We start from the raw sequence: 18,469 nt of genomic DNA, 5'->3' as shown, positions 1-18,469 counted from the left end.
AAAGTCTTCCTTACCCGACAAATGTTTGGGAAGTTCGTTCGTTTCTTGGCCATGCAGGTTTCTATCGGCGGTTCATTAAAGATTTTTCAAAGATTACAGTGCCGATGTGTCAACTACTCCAAAAAGATGCTGAATTTGAGTTCACTCAGCCATGCAAGGATGCCTTCGATCTTTTGAAGGATTTACTCACCTTCGCTCCAATCATCCAACCACCTAATTGGGATCTCCCGTTTGAGATCATGTGTGACGCGAGAAACACGGCTGTAGGGCAGTATTAGGTCAAAAGGTGGATCGAGCACACCATGTCATCTACTATGAATCAAAGACCCTTGATAGTGCACAATGCAACTACACCACAACAGAAAAAGAGTTGCTCGCTATTGTTTTTGCACTAGAGAAGTTCCGGCAATACCTCCTTGGAACTAAAGTGATCATATATTCAGACCATGCAGCCATAAAGCACTTACTTACCAAGAAAGATTCGAAGCCGAGGTTAATACGGTGGATGTTGTTTTTGCAAGAGTTCGATATTGAGATCAAAGATAAGAGCTGGAAAGAGAACCTAGTCACCGATCATTTGATCCGAATAGTTCAACCCGAAGATGCGACTCCCATCCATGACACATTCCCGGACGAGCACTTGTTTGCTATCCAAACACCACCTTGGTATGCAGATATATGCAACTTCATGGTGACGGGAAAGTTCCCAACCGACCTCCGAGGTCACAGAGAGATAAGATCAAGAAAGATGTGAGAAGGTACATTTGGGATGAACCGTACCTTTGGAAACATTGTGCAGATCAGGTAATAAGAAGATGTGTTGAAGAACATGAGGTAAAATCTATTCTCAACTTTTGTCATAGTTATGCTTGTGGAGGGCATTTTGGTCCTCAAAGAACTGCCAGGAAAATTTTAGACTGTGGATTTTATTGGCCCCAACTTTTTCATGACTCTTACACTTTTTGTAAAAGTTGTGAGAGATGTCAAATGACCGATTCTTTGAGTTCCCGAAACCAAATTCCCTTAACCCCCATCTTGGTTTGTGAAATATTTGATATATGGGGTATTGATTTTATGGGTCCTTTCCCTTCATCCTTTGGGAATTTATACATCCTTTTGGCTGTTGACTATGTTTCCAAATGAGTAGAGGCAAAGGCAACAAGAACTGATGATGCAAAAGTTGTTGTAGATTTTGTCAAGGCTAACATTTTATGTAGGTTTGGAACTCCAAAAGCCTTGATCAGTGACAAGGGCATACACTTCTGCAACAAAACTCTTGGATCGGTTCTCAAGAAGTATGGAGTCCAACATCGGGTGTCCACAGCTTATCACCTGCAAACAAATGGACAAGCTGAAGTGTCAAACAGAGAAATCAAGTCCATACTTGAGAAAACAGTGAACACAAACCTCAAAGATTGGAGTTTGAGATTAGAAGATGCTCTTTGGGCATACCGAACTGCATATAAAACTCCAATTGGGATGTCACCTTATAGACTTGTGTTTGGCAAAGCTTGTCACGTCCCTGTTGAACTGGAAAACAAAGCTTTATGGGCTGTCAAAAAGCTAAACATGAAGATTGATGAAGCGGGTTTTCATCGAAAGTTAGAGATCCAAGAGTTGGAGGAGATAAGAAATGAAGCATTCGAGAGTTCACGTATCTACAAAGACAAGACCAAAGCATTCCATGATAAGTACCTCTCCCGTAAGACCTTTTGAGATTGGTCAAAAGGTATTACTCTATGACTCTCGACTTAAATGGTTTTCTGGTAAGTCACGGTCCCGGTGGGTGGGACCGTTCATTGTTACTAATATATTTGATCATGGTGCAGTTGAGATTAAGAGTAACAAAACTGGAAAAGTATTTAAAGTTAATGGTCACAGGTTAAAGGTCTTCTATGAAGGCTTCCAGGAGAAAGACATGGAGATTGACAGCTTGGAACGCCCAGACTACATTGAGTGAATCTAAAGGACTAAGTCGAGCCAAAGACTTGAAACAAGGGCGGCTAACCGAGAGGCAACTCGGGAGTAATTCTTTCTATTTTGTTAATTTTGATTTATTTCATCCGTGTTGCAATGTTTTTGCGTCTTTTCGAGGTTTACATACAAATAATTCTCCTATCTAATAGTTAAAGAAAATTTGGTTTTGAAAAAAAAAATCGTGAATTCCATGTTAACAGAAAGAAAACGCACAGAGTAAGCCAAAAACACACGGGCTCATGCTAAAACGCATGGTCATCATTTTTTGTCCATGCGGCCACTTCGAGGTTTTAAAAAAAGATTTTGCCATGGGCTAGTTCGAAATCGCATGGGTAAAGGGCCAAAACGCACGGCCTAGGTTTTAGCCCGTGCGCTACCATCGAAGATTGCAAAGATTAAATTTTTTTTCACGGGGCTAACTTGAAAATCGCATGGGCTAAGAGAAAAACACACGGCCTGCCTAGACCGTGCGTTTCCATTTGTGAAAGCACTTAGAAATCGCAAGTTCAAACAAACACATGGCCCGTGCGTCCAAGCCAAGCCCCCGATAAACAACCCTTCGAATCGCACTTGTATACTTGCACACGGCAGCCTTGATTGATCGATTTGTAACCATGCGTTCCTCATTTCTTTTCTTCCTTATTTCTTCTCATGGTCGTGTGATTTGATTTCCCTCCTTCCCTCTCCTCACCATTCTCGGCCGATCCCCACAACCCTAGGCTAGGGTTCGATTTTTTTTTCTCCAATTAATCCAAGATTGAGGCACAAAGGTATGTTACTATCGCTTCCTAACTTCACTTCATTCATCATCTAGGTCGAATTCATCATTCAATGGGTAAAAATTGAATTTTTCTTCATAAACCCTAGTTCTTAATTTATATAGTTTGAATTAATTCTTGTATTGGGTTTCAAAAGTTCTTGTATAGGGTTCAAGACCAAGCTTGGGGAGGTACTTTTGGAAAGAAGATTAGAAGCTTTCATCTCCAATTGGACATTCCACCATTGAAGAGTTCAAGCCTTCTTGAGGTTGAAGATGAAGTGAATAATACAAGCCAACACCTCAAATCCAAGCGTTTAAATGGTACATTCCTTCCATAGCTCAAGTTTTACGCATTGAATTTAAAATTGTTTGGTTGGAATAGTTGTGAATCCATTCTCGTGCTTCATACAATTGTTCATTCGTGCTTGTCTAGTTGTGTTATCATTTTTGGGCACCACCCGTTTGTCATAAATCTGGTTTGTCATCATGCCAAAACGAAAAAACCCACAACCAAAAGAACAATTGGAATCCAAATATGGTGTCACCACCATTATTCATAACTCTCTTGAGCACCGTGAGCGATTCCTTCACCTCAAGGACCGCGGATATTCTCAACAACGGTTTGTAGATGTTCCCACTCTCCAAGAACTAGGAGTTTATGATGATGTCCATAGATTGTTTAGCAACATCAGTTAGGAGATACTTCTCAATTTGGCACCAATGGAATCGTATAAAAACACAACCATTGAATTCTTACAATCTTTGGAATTCAATGACAATGCCAAATGTCTCTCATTCCGTCTCATGCGTTTGCAATTTAAACCGAGTCTAGACGATCTTAGTGGGTTTGTTGGGATTTCTAAATTCAATACATATGGTCCTAAATTAGGCTACATGCGAGAGAAAAATAATCTTTTTAAAGCCCAGGTCAAAGCCTTTTGGAAGGAAATCACGGGACTTGATGTGTATGAGGCTCGATCCGCCAAAGCATCTCATATCATCCATCCAATCTTAAGAGTGGCTCTCCGAGTTATTGCTAACCTTGTCTTCCCCCAAGAAGACGTTAGCAGAGCCGGTAAGATGGAGTTAGAAATTCTTTGGTGCATGGCCACCGGCTTGAAGAGACCTCATTTTGGCGCCTTCCTTGCTTCCAAACTTCTTAACATCTCTACCAGCGATTCTGGCCCTATTCATTGTGGCGGGATTATCTCCTATCTTGCCACCCGCCTTGCTTGTGCCGAGCTTTTTGAGAGCAAGCGCCCGAACCTCAAGAAAATCACACAAGGAACTAATACCATCACATCCAATGTCCTTATAGCCTCATCATTCTTCCATAGAGAAGGTGATGGTAGTATCACATGGCTGGTGCAAGGTGAGCCATACCTCCGAGTTCCTACTGGGGATTTCAGCACTCTCCAACTCCAGTAGGACATCACTCAGACTTAGTGGTGTCTACCAAAGACCACTTCTGCAAATTCCATCCCACGCGCTCCCGCGCCCATCTCGAGAGCTCCTGAGCGGCCAATCGTCGACCACGAAGACGACATCCCTATTCCTCCTGCTCACTCCATTGCTCCCACTGCAAGGGGGTCCACTTCTGCTGCCCCAGTAGAGACTGCACGTTATTTCTACACTCGGCGGGCGACTCAGTACCACGACATATACATGAGGCGTTTTGATCACCTTGATCAAGTTGTTGCTGACATTCGCGCTGACGTTCAACAATTGACACAAACGGTACAACAAGCCATGCAATTCATGTAGTGTTGGGCCCCTCGCAGCTAGTAGATTTCCCTACCCTCTACGAGCATCGAGGACGATGCTAACTCTTAAGCTTGGGGAGGGGTCTTTGTATATTAGGTTCTAGTTAGTCCCCACATGCATTTTATCAAAAAAAAAGTAAAATCTTATTTTCATTTTTTCCATGCATTCATTTCAAAGCATACAAAAAAAAATCAATCTAAAGGAACCTAATCTTCTTAAATAAGTTGAAGTGGTAAATTAGTCGTGGCTTGAGATTAGAACTTGTTCGTTTTTTAGTTAAAAGCTTGAAGCAACCTAATCTCACATGAACACGTCTCCCGAAGCTACTCGTGCAAAACAAAAAATGATAAGGTTATCAACATCGAAGCATAACGACAGATATAGTTTAGCCCTTAGAACACACGATCGGTCGTATGAGTCATTGCTCATTCATATCCAAATTCCAAATTCAAAAGAGCCATAAAATGAATATAAAATTTCAGTGACTCGAATTCTCCAGCGCTCTAAAAAGTCTTTTCTACCTATTCTCTTCTAAATACCCTGCTTGGGGACATTGTTTCCGACTATATTTACGGGTCTTTGCGTGTTTACATCAGTCCCCCTAAAAGAGTCGAGATTAAAATATAAGGAAATAAACCTAGCAAACAAGATAAAAAAAATAAAAAATAAAAATAAAAATTAAATTAAATTAAATTAAATTAAAAAAAAAAAAGAAAAAAAAGAAAAAAAAAAAAGAAAAAATATTATTAAGTTAATCTGTGACCTTTGGGATTCGAACAAGTAAACCCCGAGGGGTGTTCTACACCTAATTGCCTAAAGCAAAATTGTTTGGGACTGATTGGGTTGAAAGTTCGCTACACGGGTTCCATAGAAAGTCATGAACTTAATAATAACAAATAAAGCTAATATGTGGCCTTTAAGGTTCGGGCAAGTAAACCCGAGGGATCTCTTTAAATCTAGCACACTAAGGTCATCTGATTTGGATGTGTTGGTTGGAAGCCCGTTACACGGATTTCAAAGAAAGCCATGAGCTTCATTTATAGAAAAATATAATTAGATAGTTTGTATATATTTATGTTTATAGTTTAATTGAGTAATGTGTTTGAAAAAATGTTTGGTTGTAAACATTGGGACTGACTGTAAACTACTTTGACTGGTATATGTGGTTTGAAACATGTAACCAATCTGGGTAAATATTAGGGAATTTTTAGAAAATATTTTTTAGAAAAAGATTGTTGTTAGTCAACAAATAGCTGGAGTCGGTCATTGTCATGATTTGAAAAATGAAAATGAGCATATTTTGCATCACATGTTTTCACGAGAGTAAGACCATAAATTGTTCCATGTGCTAACCCAATACCTGTAAAAGTGAACAAGTGTTGTAACTTTTGATTTTGTTGAGTTGCGTTAGGGAATGGCTAAAAACCTTGTTTTACTTGTTATATATCTTTGTGGGGTTAATGTCAAGTTATCTCAAGGCCCGACAGTTACACCTTCGACTGTATGACATAATGAGGTTAATTGGATTGAATATGTTCGTTTGTTTTGTTCATTGCATTAATGTTTGGAAAAAAAATACCTTTTTGTACATATGTTATTTTCATTAGTTCTTCTTTTATTGCATGCATGCACTCTTAATTCCATTTAGTCCTTTTCGTTCCTTCCATTCTTTTCATCTTAGTTTCTTTTTAGTCACCTATCGTCTTTTCTAGGTAGATTCTCAATTTTCTCTTTCTTGAGGACAAGAAAGGTCTAAGCTTGGGGAGGTTTGATAGGTGCATTTTATGCACCTATTTTGCATGTTTATTTCCGTCTTTTTAGAGCATTCTACTTCATAATTCTTGCATTTAGTTGATTATTAGGGTAATTGCATATTTCATTAAGAATGTCTAGTATTTCACTATTTTTGATTTATTTTGCAGGCATTATGGAGCATGGAACGTGGAGCTTGGATGCATGGATGCTTGGATGCTTGGAGCATAGAGCTTTGGAACATGAAGAGAAGATGAATCGGTCATTCCATGGCAGAAAACATGAAGATGGAGCCAAAGTGAAGACTTTTTGGAATTTTAGCAAAAAGCATGGGCCATGCCAAAATCACATGGTCAAGACAAATGGTCATGCCAAAAACACATGGGCAAAAGGCATGGCCATGCCAAAAACACATGGGCAAAAGGCAAGTCACGTGAACTTTAATTAAAAGAGCAGAAGAACGTCATTTGAAGGGAGAACGGTTTTGGGAGTAGTTTGGGCGATCTTGGGTGATTTTAGGGAGAATTCTTAGAGCTTTTGAGAAGACCTAATCATTGCAAACACTTTGATTTCATTTTTGTAAGGATTAAACATTCCAATTCCATATTTATTCTTGTTTGATTTGTTCTTAGCCATGTGTGGCTAAGAAACCTTAGTTTCTAGTTCTTGTTCAAAACATGTTGATTGCTTGACTTGAAGCATATGATTTGATGTTTGATTTGTGATTCCATTCTAGTGATTATGTTTTTGTTTAAACTAGAATCCTTGAATTTGATTTGTGTTTGATTGGCCACTTTCATGAATTGAATTTTTGTGCAGTTAAATAACTTTTAGGGCACCTAATCGTTCTATTGAGTTAATAATTGATAACAAGCAATAAGTTTTCTTATTGTAAAACATATATCACATGTTTTCACACTTCCGAGCGTATGAGAAGAAATGAACATTGTTGGGAAGCTTGTACAATACTTAATGCAGTTTTTCAATGCAATCTAAGACCGTGTTTAGGTTGAATTAGTAAAGCTATGTCTAGTCAAAGAGCGTGTTTTGGTTAGATAATTTGGGAAGCGAGAGGTATTAGAGCGTGTTAATATCTTTCAGTACCAACTTAGAATAGCAATCATGAATTACATCAAGTCATAATCAAGTTGAACAACAACATTGAGAACTAGAATAAGAAGCACTTTTACAATTTGTTTACAAATCTATTTCATTTTGTGCATGCTTTTTAAGTAGATTGTTATTTAGTTATTTACTTTTGCAAACAAACCCCCCTTTGTGACCAAAGTACCTTGTGCAAAGAGGTATAGACTTTTGTCCCGTGTCTCTGTGGTTCGACCCTGCTTGCATTGTACTACTTTTTAGTGCATTAAAGCAGTGTATTTGGAGTCTATTGTACCCCTTTATTTGTTGGGTTTGACACCCCTAACAAGGGTAGGATAATATTATGTGGTATGCGGTATGATATGTTAGATCGGTATCCTAGAGGGTAGGATAATATTATGTTGTATGTGGTATGATCTGTTAGATCGGTATCCTGGTAGATAGGATGGTATTATGTGCTATGTGGTATGATCTGTTAGATCGGTTGTTGTCTATAGACTGATATGTGATTATCTGTTATATATATGTGCACATGTTTGTTTGGCGGTTGAGGCTTATCTACTTTGTGCGGAGGCCAATAGACCTGAGCATTCATACCTATTGGTTGTGGGCCGTGAGTATTCAATCCCGAGGATGATTGGACTCATAGTATGTGGGCATTCCAACCTGTTGGTTGTGGGCCTGAGGTATTCCATCCTGATGGTGATTGGACCCATAGTATATTGGCAATCCAACCTGTTGGTTGAGGGCCTGGGGTATTCCAACCCGATGGTTGACTGGACCCATAGTATGTTGTTTATGATTCTATGTGTATTACTACGTGTATGGGTATTTTGGGGGAGCTCACTAAGCTTTCGGGCTTACAGTTTTAGTTATTATTTCAGGTACATCAGGGGATCGTGGCAAGGTGAAGGCGTGATCGTACAACTCCTCATATTTTGTTATGATGTTTGGGAAAACTCTTATATAGACTATTTGGAAACAAAAATTGTAATAACTATTGGTTTTAAATGTTTTGAAAAGTTTAATATTGGCTTGTATTTTATGGGTGTTACAAATTTACTAACATGTTCTTGCCAGAAAAACAAAACTACAATCAGTGGTGATGTGTGTCCTTACAATGGGAACTTAAAAACAGAAAAAAAAAAATTCATTCAGTGTTCGTCGTACGTAACCGGTGTTCCGAAAAAGAAGAGAAAGAGAAATAGGTAGAGAAAACGAACCTCGTCGGGTTAGAATCGAAGGTGACAATCGGCAATGGATAGGTGGCAGTCGGCAGTCAGTGGAGTCGCCATTGGAGGTTAATTGGATGTGGGAGTCGGATTTGGAGGTCAATCGGCGGTGGAGAGCAGTGACATCAGCGGTGATGTCGCAAATCGTCACCGGAGAGAGCCATTGGAGATGGTTACAGAGCATACATCGTCTATGGTGAGGAAACTAAACAAAAGAGGCGACACTTTAGCGGTGACCCTAATAGCGGCAATAGAGAGGCTATCAACGGCAACATTCTGGAGGGAACTCAACGCGCCCTTTCTATAGATTATGGACCGTTGGATTGGGTGAGAATCGTAGGGCCAAGATTTAGTCCAATGTGGGTCAACAGATCGACACCAATAACGACAACAGGTCGCTACTAAAGGTGTCGTATCTATTGCTTTCCACAGGAACAAACCCTATCCATTGGATCATGTTCCGAACCAAAGGCCAGGATTGAAAGTGGCGTGTCTCCTACAGATCTCCGGTCCATACCTTTAGCGATAAAGTTATTAGCGACGACAGTGGCGTTTTAGCGGCCACACCAAGCGTGGGTTGTCTGATGTCATCGCAAAAGGTCACGTCGTCGCAAAAAGCGACGTCCCTAATACTTTGTATTCTTGTTGTGAATATTATTCGTTTTTAAAACTAAACTCTTGGTTTTTTATAAACACATAAAACAATTAGAACTAAAGAATTTGTCATTTCCCATAGTTACTTTAAAGCGTTACATACGGGATTTTTCCAATTGTGTCATTGGAAATAGATTGTAACCTTAACACACGACATTAAATAATAAAAAATAAAAGAATATTATGAGAATAAAAAAAAAAAAAAAAGAGAGAGAGACATGGAAAATAGCGTCTAATTGTCTAAATAAGCTTCTTCTTCTCAAAAAATGTCTTCAAATGCCATAGTTGCATAGAAGCGACAGCTAAGCACACAATGAGGGAAAAGAAGCTAAAAGTCGCCATTTTTGAATTTGTTGATCTAATTAAAACTTGCATTGATTCCTCCCTGAATTCCAAAGATTTAATGCAAGAATTAGTAACGTACTTCCATTGGTTTATTTCTAAAACTGCTAAAATTGGAAAGATTTTACAAAATACAATATTCCAATAAGATAAAAAAAATGAAAGTGCAATGCTATCATTAGAGTATAAAACAATTTCTTACCTCCGGCGTAGATAATACATTTCATCATGGATGAGATTTACAGTATCAAACAATTTCTTCAAGTCAAGTTCCATCATCTAGTGAGAAAAAAAATGCATGTTAAAAATTGTATATGTTCTTAAAAATTGTCTATACATAATGTAGAAGATTGGAAAAGTAAAACTGACCTCAATTTGTCCTCTTTTAGCAACTCTAGACCAATCTTTTGCAGATAGACCAGATTTCCATTCAAATTCAACAGTTAATGTTGTAGGTGGATTTTGTTTAGCAACCCAAAAACATGCCATATAATCCCCATCCTCATTTGCAGTATATGCAAATTCACCAAAAGCTTTTTGATCCGCATAGTGACAATTCGCCCCAAGTGGCGATGTTATCTATATTGTGACAAGTTCACCATTTTAATAATTCATGTAGAATATTTTTTTAACCATATAATATATCAAATCACCATGTTTACCATGATATGTACAACTTACATTAAATGGTAAAAATTGATAAGTTTGTTACACTAAATTGTTAAGAAAGTATGTTGCATAAGTTGGTAAATGATGAAACTATGTTGTGATTGTTTGCATTTAGCCCAAGCATTAATAAATTGGATTCAAGCCTAAAGAAATTAATATTTAAAGATAATTATGAAATAATCTAACTACTTCAATTGACATATTTATTTCAATTTACCTAGCCTTCTAGTATACACTGAATCATTTTTTTGGAGCTAATTGATTACTAATCGTAATAATAACTTTAGAAATGCACATCCAAACAGTCAAAAAACAGTTATCATAAGGAAAGAAACTCTAGATTGATTAATACGACATCAAACAAAATCACTTTAAACTCTAACCCTGATTGTGATACGATGGCTATCAGGCAATGGATAATCTTCATTGGGATTGATAACGCTGTATTTTCCAACAGACAACGAATACGATTGAATATCCTCCGTTATGCATTTTGTAGCTCCTGTTTTGATGTCGAACCTCATTCCCTTCACCAAAGGTGATGAAACTAACCCTAATATAACAACCACGATCGTTAATATGCTTGTCGATATCCGCATTTTGTTGAGTTGGAGAAAAATGAAAACAAGAACCCTAGAATTTGTGGGAATTATAGAGTGATTGGAGCTCTCTGTAAACTCGGATCACTTGGTTTCTGCTTCTTTTGTTCTTTCTTTCCGTTGGTGTAGAAGTAACGACCAGAACATATTCTCGCAACGACGTCGTATAAATATTACAAGTAGACAATGTAGATGTGAAATAAAAGTAAATTAACGTTTAAGTCCATGTGCTTATCAAATTCACAGGTTTGGTGCCTAAGTTAAAAAATAGATAGGTTTTCTCAGTGTGGTTTGGAGAGATTACAGCATTAGTCCCTCCATATATATTAAAAGACTACTTTATCCCATCCAAATTCATTTTACTCTTTTTTTATAGTACTTAGTAGCATCCTTTCAATTTTATAATGTCATAGATATTGAAAATAAGGTTTTAAATATTATAGGTAAAAGAAGAAAGTGAAACACCTTTTGCTAAGATTTTTTTTATTAAGTTTTAAACAAAGATCATATTGTTTAATAGACTCATTTAGTTAGTAGTCATCATAACGCTTCAAGTGTTTATTTTACTAGAAGTCCAAACAAGTATTATCTAAAAATAATCACAGTAAGTGTAATTTCTTTTTATTTTCTATTTTGTTAAAATATGGATCATGATTATGTTTTTTTAGCAAACAGTTGATTTAATTTTCTATTATTTATTTATTTTTTATAATTTTATACCAAACTAATCTAATAATTTTATAAAGTTAAATTAACAAAGTTCATTCTTATATTACAAATTATATGCATATGACATATCTATTTATTTCTTTCAACTATATTGTTAACTTTTTATAATCTCAAAATTGTCATTAATAAAAATAAATATTATGTATTATAAAAAATATCATAACATATGATTACCTACCATCAATGTGATATAAGTTATATTTAATTATAACATATTAAATGGTTAAAATAAATATATTATTTTAATACGATTTCATCCAACCTTGAACAAATGGATTAATCTTATATGAACGAACATATATCTTATTTCATTGTTTTTTATGGAAAGGGTCTCCACTAATGAGTGTATCCGAACTAGCTTACGCTCACACCATGACTAATCCACAGTGCACACATGAGGGTGTACCTCATGTTCTGGAGTCACTGCAAACGGACATTCATGGCAACAGAAGTAAATAGCAACAACCAAATTAGAACTCAAGTATATAAGATATCATCCACATGTCTCAGAATGTTTTGCTTATAGACCACTACTCAAGTGGTTAATCTTTATTATGAATAGATAAACTTTAATAATCACCACATATATATTTTTTTAATTTATATATATCATCTCAAAGACAATTCTTATGAGTGGTGGTTTCCTTTTGTGTGATTTCCTTTTTATGAATATGGATCCCCTAAAACACTTGTAATTATTGTAAACATGGATTCTTATTGTAAATAGGAATTATTATTGTGAATATGGAAAATGCAAATGACCATGGTGCCAACAACGATACCACCAAGTCTACCTGTGACATGCTGATCAATCAAACATTTTGCTGATACAACCATCTACTCCACCCTAGTAAGGAATCTCCCCCATCGTTGACATGGGCCTCATGTAACTTGAAGTTATAAGGATCTGTTACACCGCCACCGAGAAACGATCGTAACCTCCGAAAGAAACTACTCCCCCGGTCATCCGCCACTTTGCGCGGGTACACAACTAGTGTGTGTGTGTCTATATATATATATATATATATATATATATATATATATATATATATATATATATATATATATATATATATATATATATATATATATATATATTGTAACACCCAGGATTTTGAAAGCCAAGAAAGTGAAGGAAACCCTAAATTTAAGAGGGACTCGACGAGTCAAAGGAAGGACTCGGCGAGTCGGAGCGGGATCCGGGTCGATAAGAAAGTGACCAACTCGACGAGTCGGCCAAGTGGACTCGGCGAGTCTGGTCTGTGCGAGGAAAACCCTAAATCCGGGGCTTGGAGCCTATATAAGCATCTTAATCTTCTTCCTAGAGCTCCTTTACAGCCTCTTGCACCCAGAACGCCGCACCTTAAGCCCCCATTGTGTTCATTCAAGCTTCTAGCCATTTTGAGTGGGTTTAAGGAAGAAGAAGGAGTGGGAATCCTTGAAGCATCAGGGAGTGGCTTTGGATCTGAAGTTTGGGAAGCATTTCAGAGCATTGGAAGGTATCAATTCGTTTCTCTCCTCCATATTTTTCCTTGGTTATGAGTTTTGGGGCTTTTAAGCCATGTTTAAGACCAATCTTGAGCTTGAGGTCCAGATCTGAGGTTGCTACCTCAGATCCATGTTTATTTTGGTATGTAATCCCATAAAGTATCAGCCATTGGGTGGAAATTGGAGTCTCTTGGTCCTAAACCTTAGCTATGGGTGTATTTTGCCTAGATCTCACTCTCTACACGTAAAGGTTGCAACTTTACGTGGGAAATAGGCTTGGGGAGGGTAGATCTATAGTTTGGAGCTCATACATGACTCGGAAGTCCTCTGCATGTAAGTGGATCTTAATGGACTCGGCGAGTCCTTCGAGTGGACTCGGCGAGTAGCTTGAAGATGAGGAGGAACTCGACGAGTAGGATGAACAGCTCGTCGAGTCGGTTGAAGTTAGACATGGACTCGGCGAGTGGTATGAACAACTCGACGAGTTGGTTGAAGATTGCCTTGGACTCGGCGAGTCTACTAGTGGACTCGGCGAGTCAGATCGTGAAACCTCAAACCCTTCGAGTTGAGACTCGAATCAGTGAGTCGGGTGGTGACTCAGCGAGTTGGACAGGACAGGACTTGGAGCTAGTTGGACTCGGCGAGTCATGGACTGACTCGGCGAGTCGGGTCGCGAATAAGAAAGACCCTGAGCTTATGAACTCGGCGAGTCTTTTGGAAGACTCGGCGAGTAGGGTTGACCTGGAAGGTTGACTTTGACCAGAGTTGACTTAGTTGACTGTCAGAATAAGTGTTATATGTATATTGATAGCTCGGAGAGCTAGAGGAGCAGCGGTTCAGGAGATTGTTGAGTAGCAGCCAGAGGTTTATCTGCAGGGCTCAGCAGTTCAGGTGAGTTACCTTCCAGTAGCGGTGGGTCTAAGGCCACAATGCCGACCCACCAGTAGGAGTTGTATGATAGATGATTGTCTTTGTGATATCATCTAAGTTCGCTAGTACCTGACATGTTATATGCTAGCATGATATGCTGTATGTGATAGTAGTCGAGTTCGGTTGTTAGGACCGAAGGGTAGTCAGACACCCCAGATACGTCTGACAGTATATGATTATATGTTTGCATGCTGGCTTGTTATGTTATATGCGATAGAGGTAGTATGAGGGGACCAGTCCCTGTGGTCGGTTGTTAGGGCCGACGGGTAGTCAGCACCCCAGAATGGCTTGACATGGGTAGTCAGCACCCCAGAATGGCTTGACACGGGTAAGACGGCACCCCAGAATGGCCGTATGGGTAGGTCAGCACCCCAGAATGGCTTGACACGGGTAAGACGGCACCCCAGAATGGCCGTATGGGTAGGTCGGCACCCCAGAATGGCCGTACCGGGTAGTCAGGCACCCCAGAACAGCCTGGCAGTATATATGTTACGTGTTATTGTGTGGTATGTGGTAGGTTGGGGGAGCTCACTAAGCTTTGTGCTTACGGTTTTCAGTTTTGGTTTCAGGTACTCGGTTTTCAAAAGAGGAGCTCGGGAAGATTGCAGAGCACACACCATAGTCAGTTAGCCTGGGAATGTTTGACTCTGATAATGATATTATGTTTTGAATTTAATACTCGAAAGTTATGTTTAACTTATGATACGTTTTTATAAATCTAGTTTTAGTAAGGTTTTAAAAGAAATTTTTAGTCGTAATTTTTGGGATGTTACAAGTTGGTATCAGAGCCTTGGTTTGAGGGATTCGGGCGCACTCCTGAGTGTGTCTGAACTCAAACTAAGGAAGTGGTATATAGTTTTCAAAAGAAAAATCGTAATTACAAAAGAATTTTGAGAAAAGAAAACAATTTTAGAAAAAGCAAAAAGAGTTTTAAAAAGAGAAAAAGGTGTGGTGCATGCAATCAGCCGAGCTCAAGTAAGTACTCCCAATTTACCCATACAAGTTATGTTATTATTTTCAATATCAGTTTCAGTATCAGTTTCAGTTCAGTTTCAGTTCCAGCTTCAGTAGAACAGCATGCTAGAATAGGACTAAGGATCTAGGATGATGCCTTATGTGCCTGCTTTATGTGTTCCAGCTTGATGAGAATTGCATGCTAGTAATGAGTAGACAGCAGTAGGATAGCCTGTTTAGGTTATGCCTGGTAGCACGAGCTTAGCATTGTATGCTAGTGTAGTTTCTCGTTATGAGAATAGTTTTGCCTGAGTATGTCTCCTTTATCCGAATGCTGCTTGCTTTGTGCTTTGTGGGACTCTGAGTGATGAGAGTTAGCCATTAGGTGAATACGTTTCATCACATGTGATCAGGGTCGAATAATCTCAGAGTGCTGGATTTGGCCCTATTGCGCAGCTCTCGTTTGAGTCCAACCGTTGTAGGGACGAGTCTTGTACTTGAAGGATTATCTGAGCCTCGTCACATGTGATGGTATTCAGGTGGTGACTAATTGGCATTACTAGGAGGCCTTCAGCAGCTGAGGACTGTGTGGGTAGAGTCAGAGGTTCCCAAGGGCAAGCCTAGGATGAGAGTAGCAGAGATCAGTAGAAGAGTAAAGGGGACTGTGTGGAGTTGAGGTAACTCTTGAGGAAAGTATGGATAGATGTGGAAGGTAGTAGGGGCCCATACTACTGAAGCATAGGATCCGTACTCGATTCAAGAGGGGCCAAGACGAAACCAGGAATGGGGTAGTGAGTGAGAAATTCCTCAGCAGTAGTATGTAAATTGATCAGGATTTTGTTATATGTTCAGCATGGTGACGTTGCGCGAGATACCAGTTAGCAGTTCAGGTGTCGAGGAGGGGTCTGGCTCGGGCTTCAGAGCCGGGCAGCTTGATGATCAGATGAGGGATTTCATTTCCGCAGAGATTACGCGCAACATCATTGATCAGACTCCAGTGATTTTCGGTTCGGTTAGAGAGGCCATTGTGGAGCTCATGGACAGTCATCTTGAGGCCTTTAAGGCCGGGTTAGTTTCAGGACAGATTGGGGCTCGTCTAGGTCCCGAATCTTATGGAGTTCAGGGATCCATCAGGGAGGGAGATCCCATTTCTAGTTCCTGCCATCAGGGGGCAGGGGTGAGTGGGGCATTCTGTCTCCAAGAGAGACCATTGCATGATTGGATAGTTGAGGAAGTCTCGCGAGCCATTCGCGAGGATCTGCCCGTCATGGTCGTGAGGATCACTGACAGATTGATAGCGAGGCTTCAGGATCAGAAATCTGTTGCTCAGTCAGCAGGCGTTGCCGTTGGGGTAACGCAGGAGCGAGAGTCGGACAGGGAGTTAGAAGGGAAGAGGAAAATGGATGAGACTCAGGTAGCCACGGGTTCGGGTAAGAGGCCCAAGGGTCCAGATTTGAGGACGAGGAACTATCAGAGCCGCAGTCGATGCGGGAAGTGCGGAAGGACACACATGGGTGTGTGTAGGCGTAGAAGTGGTGGCGATGTTGGGTGTTTCAAGTGCGGCCAGATTGGTCATTTTAGCAGAGACTGTGTTGTTACCATCGCCCAGGGGCTTGAGCCGTTATGTTTCCATTGCAGTCAGAGGGGCCACAGGAAGGCCCACTGTCCGAGTTTGTATCCAGCAGGGCAGGTGCCAGCTCCTGCCCTTGGGACTTCGAGTACCGCCAGCAATTGTCGAGGCCCGGCAAGGGTGCCTACGGCTCAGAGCCGAGTTTTCCGGTAGATTTCAGCAGGGATTCGAGCAGCACTGAGTAATGAAGTGTGGCTTGCTTGTGATTATGTTATATGCCATTTGCATACCTCGGATAATTGGTTGGTAGTTAGGGGATGTGCTCTTATGGAGAAGGTTTCGGAGGATGCAGTAACTGTAGCATGGTTGAGAGAGATTTGGTTCGTTCCACTAGTTCGGAGTGGTTAGTGATTGGGATGGATTGGTTAAATTCCTACCTGGCAGGCTTGGGTTCCCTAGTAGATGTTCCGGAATGGTAGTGAAGATCAGGATCTCTTTTGAGTGTGAATCAGCAAGGGGTAAGCAGGATCGGAGTGGGGGAGAACCCTCCGAGTATTCATGGATAAGAGACACGTAGACCCAGAACGAGTGCGTAGCCTCCGAAAAGAAATGGTAGTAGCACAGTGATGGATGGATTGAGAAGTTCAGAATTGGGAGTTCCAGAACTTTTCCCAGCAGCTAGATCATGTAATCGAGATGGCTAGAAGCTGGTTGGGAATCCAGGAATGGAGGACCACCTGTCGGACGCATGAGAGTCGGAATGAAGATCTTGAGAACGGGTAGCAAGAGATGTTTTCGTATTGGTAGCCAGTGTCTGAGGCGGCATGCAGGTTGCGTAGATTCAGGAGTTGGGAGGGTGGAAACTTCCCAACAATAGCTTCTTGTATCCGGATTAGTAAACGGTTGGTTTGGGAACCAAGCCGAAGGATTCCTCGACGAAGCGCTAAGTATATCAAGGATATAAGATGTAGAGGATGATGCAGAATTCAAAGTCTAAGGACTGTTTTTTTTAGAAATCAGGATGAGGAATCACTAGTGGGACTAGGGATAGTCAGGATGTTCTCGAGATAGCAGTAGTAGTGTTGTAAGTCTGCGGGGGTAGCCGTAGCATCCACTAGCAGCCAGATAGTATTAGAGAGTTGTAAGTCCGCAAGCGTAGTCGCAGCCTTTTATCAGATTGGTAGGTAGCATGAGCGCGTGTTAGACGCGGGAAAGCAGTTGTACCCACCAGTTCGGGTGCAGCAGTGAGGATATGGGAATCCACGGGTTAGCTTTCGGATTTCCCAAAGGGATCAGTTACGGCTAAGTTAGCAATTTGGGCTTTGGATCGTCACATCAGTTATGAGATCAGAGTCGCAGTGGACCATTGGGGTTCGGGTATGTTGTGGGCTACCGTCAGTCTGGGAGCCAATATGTTGTTAGTTGTGGAATTGATGATGTCAGGATGTGACGTATGGATCCGATCGGTTGGATCGGAAGGTTGCGAGAGCCACAGTAACAGAATAGCTAGTGGAAACTAGTCCTAGAGGAAGATTTCGTTCAGAAGTCGTGGAAGAGACTAAGTGAGGAGTCCCTTGACTCCACAGTTGGGTTGGAGTTCAGTGTTTCAGGCAGCTCAGTGTTTCAGTCAGTTCAGTGTTTCAGGCCGTTCAGCGTCTCAGTCGGTTCAGCATTTCGGGCAGTTTAGTGTTTCAGGCATGTTCAGTATTGCAGGCAGTTCAGTGTTTGGAAGGTTTCAGGGTTCTGGGTCAGTATTGTTTTTGCGTTGGAATGCAAGTGCTGACGGTATAGTTGGTTGAATTGGAATTGGCAAATCCCTCTCAGCAGGATCAGTTGAGCCTTTTGCCGAGTATAAGTGATTTGTAGGGATGGCTAGGCAGGTAGCTTTTCATTCAGGAGGAAAGACTCGAGTAAGTAGGAGATGAGTAATCAGGTGGGATAAAAG

At 40.3% G+C, this 18,469-nt stretch overlaps 1 protein-coding gene across 1 annotated transcript; it reads right to left on the bottom strand.

Moving 5' to 3' along the window:
- Positions 1 to 9,483: 9,483 nt before the first annotated feature.
- On the bottom strand, positions 9,484 to 10,829 carry LOC111894051 (transmembrane emp24 domain-containing protein p24delta9). Its single transcript, XM_023890126.2, has 4 exons — positions 10,638 to 10,829; positions 9,955 to 10,164; positions 9,788 to 9,864; positions 9,484 to 9,628 (listed from the first exon to the last, which is right to left on the bottom strand). Exons 1-4 carry the CDS (start codon positions 10,776 to 10,778, stop codon positions 9,484 to 9,486), a joined length of 573 nt encoding a protein of 190 aa, XP_023745894.1. The 5' UTR covers positions 10,779 to 10,829.
- Positions 10,830 to 18,469: the final 7,640 nt, after the last annotated feature.

This window comes from Lactuca sativa, chromosome 4, assembly GCF_002870075.4.
Source record: "Lactuca sativa cultivar Salinas chromosome 4, Lsat_Salinas_v11, whole genome shotgun sequence".
Lineage (NCBI taxonomy): Eukaryota > Viridiplantae > Streptophyta > Magnoliopsida > Asterales > Asteraceae > Lactuca > Lactuca sativa.
The sequence above is the reverse complement of the archived record's forward strand: the minus strand, read 5'-3'. Positions and strand labels throughout refer to the sequence as shown.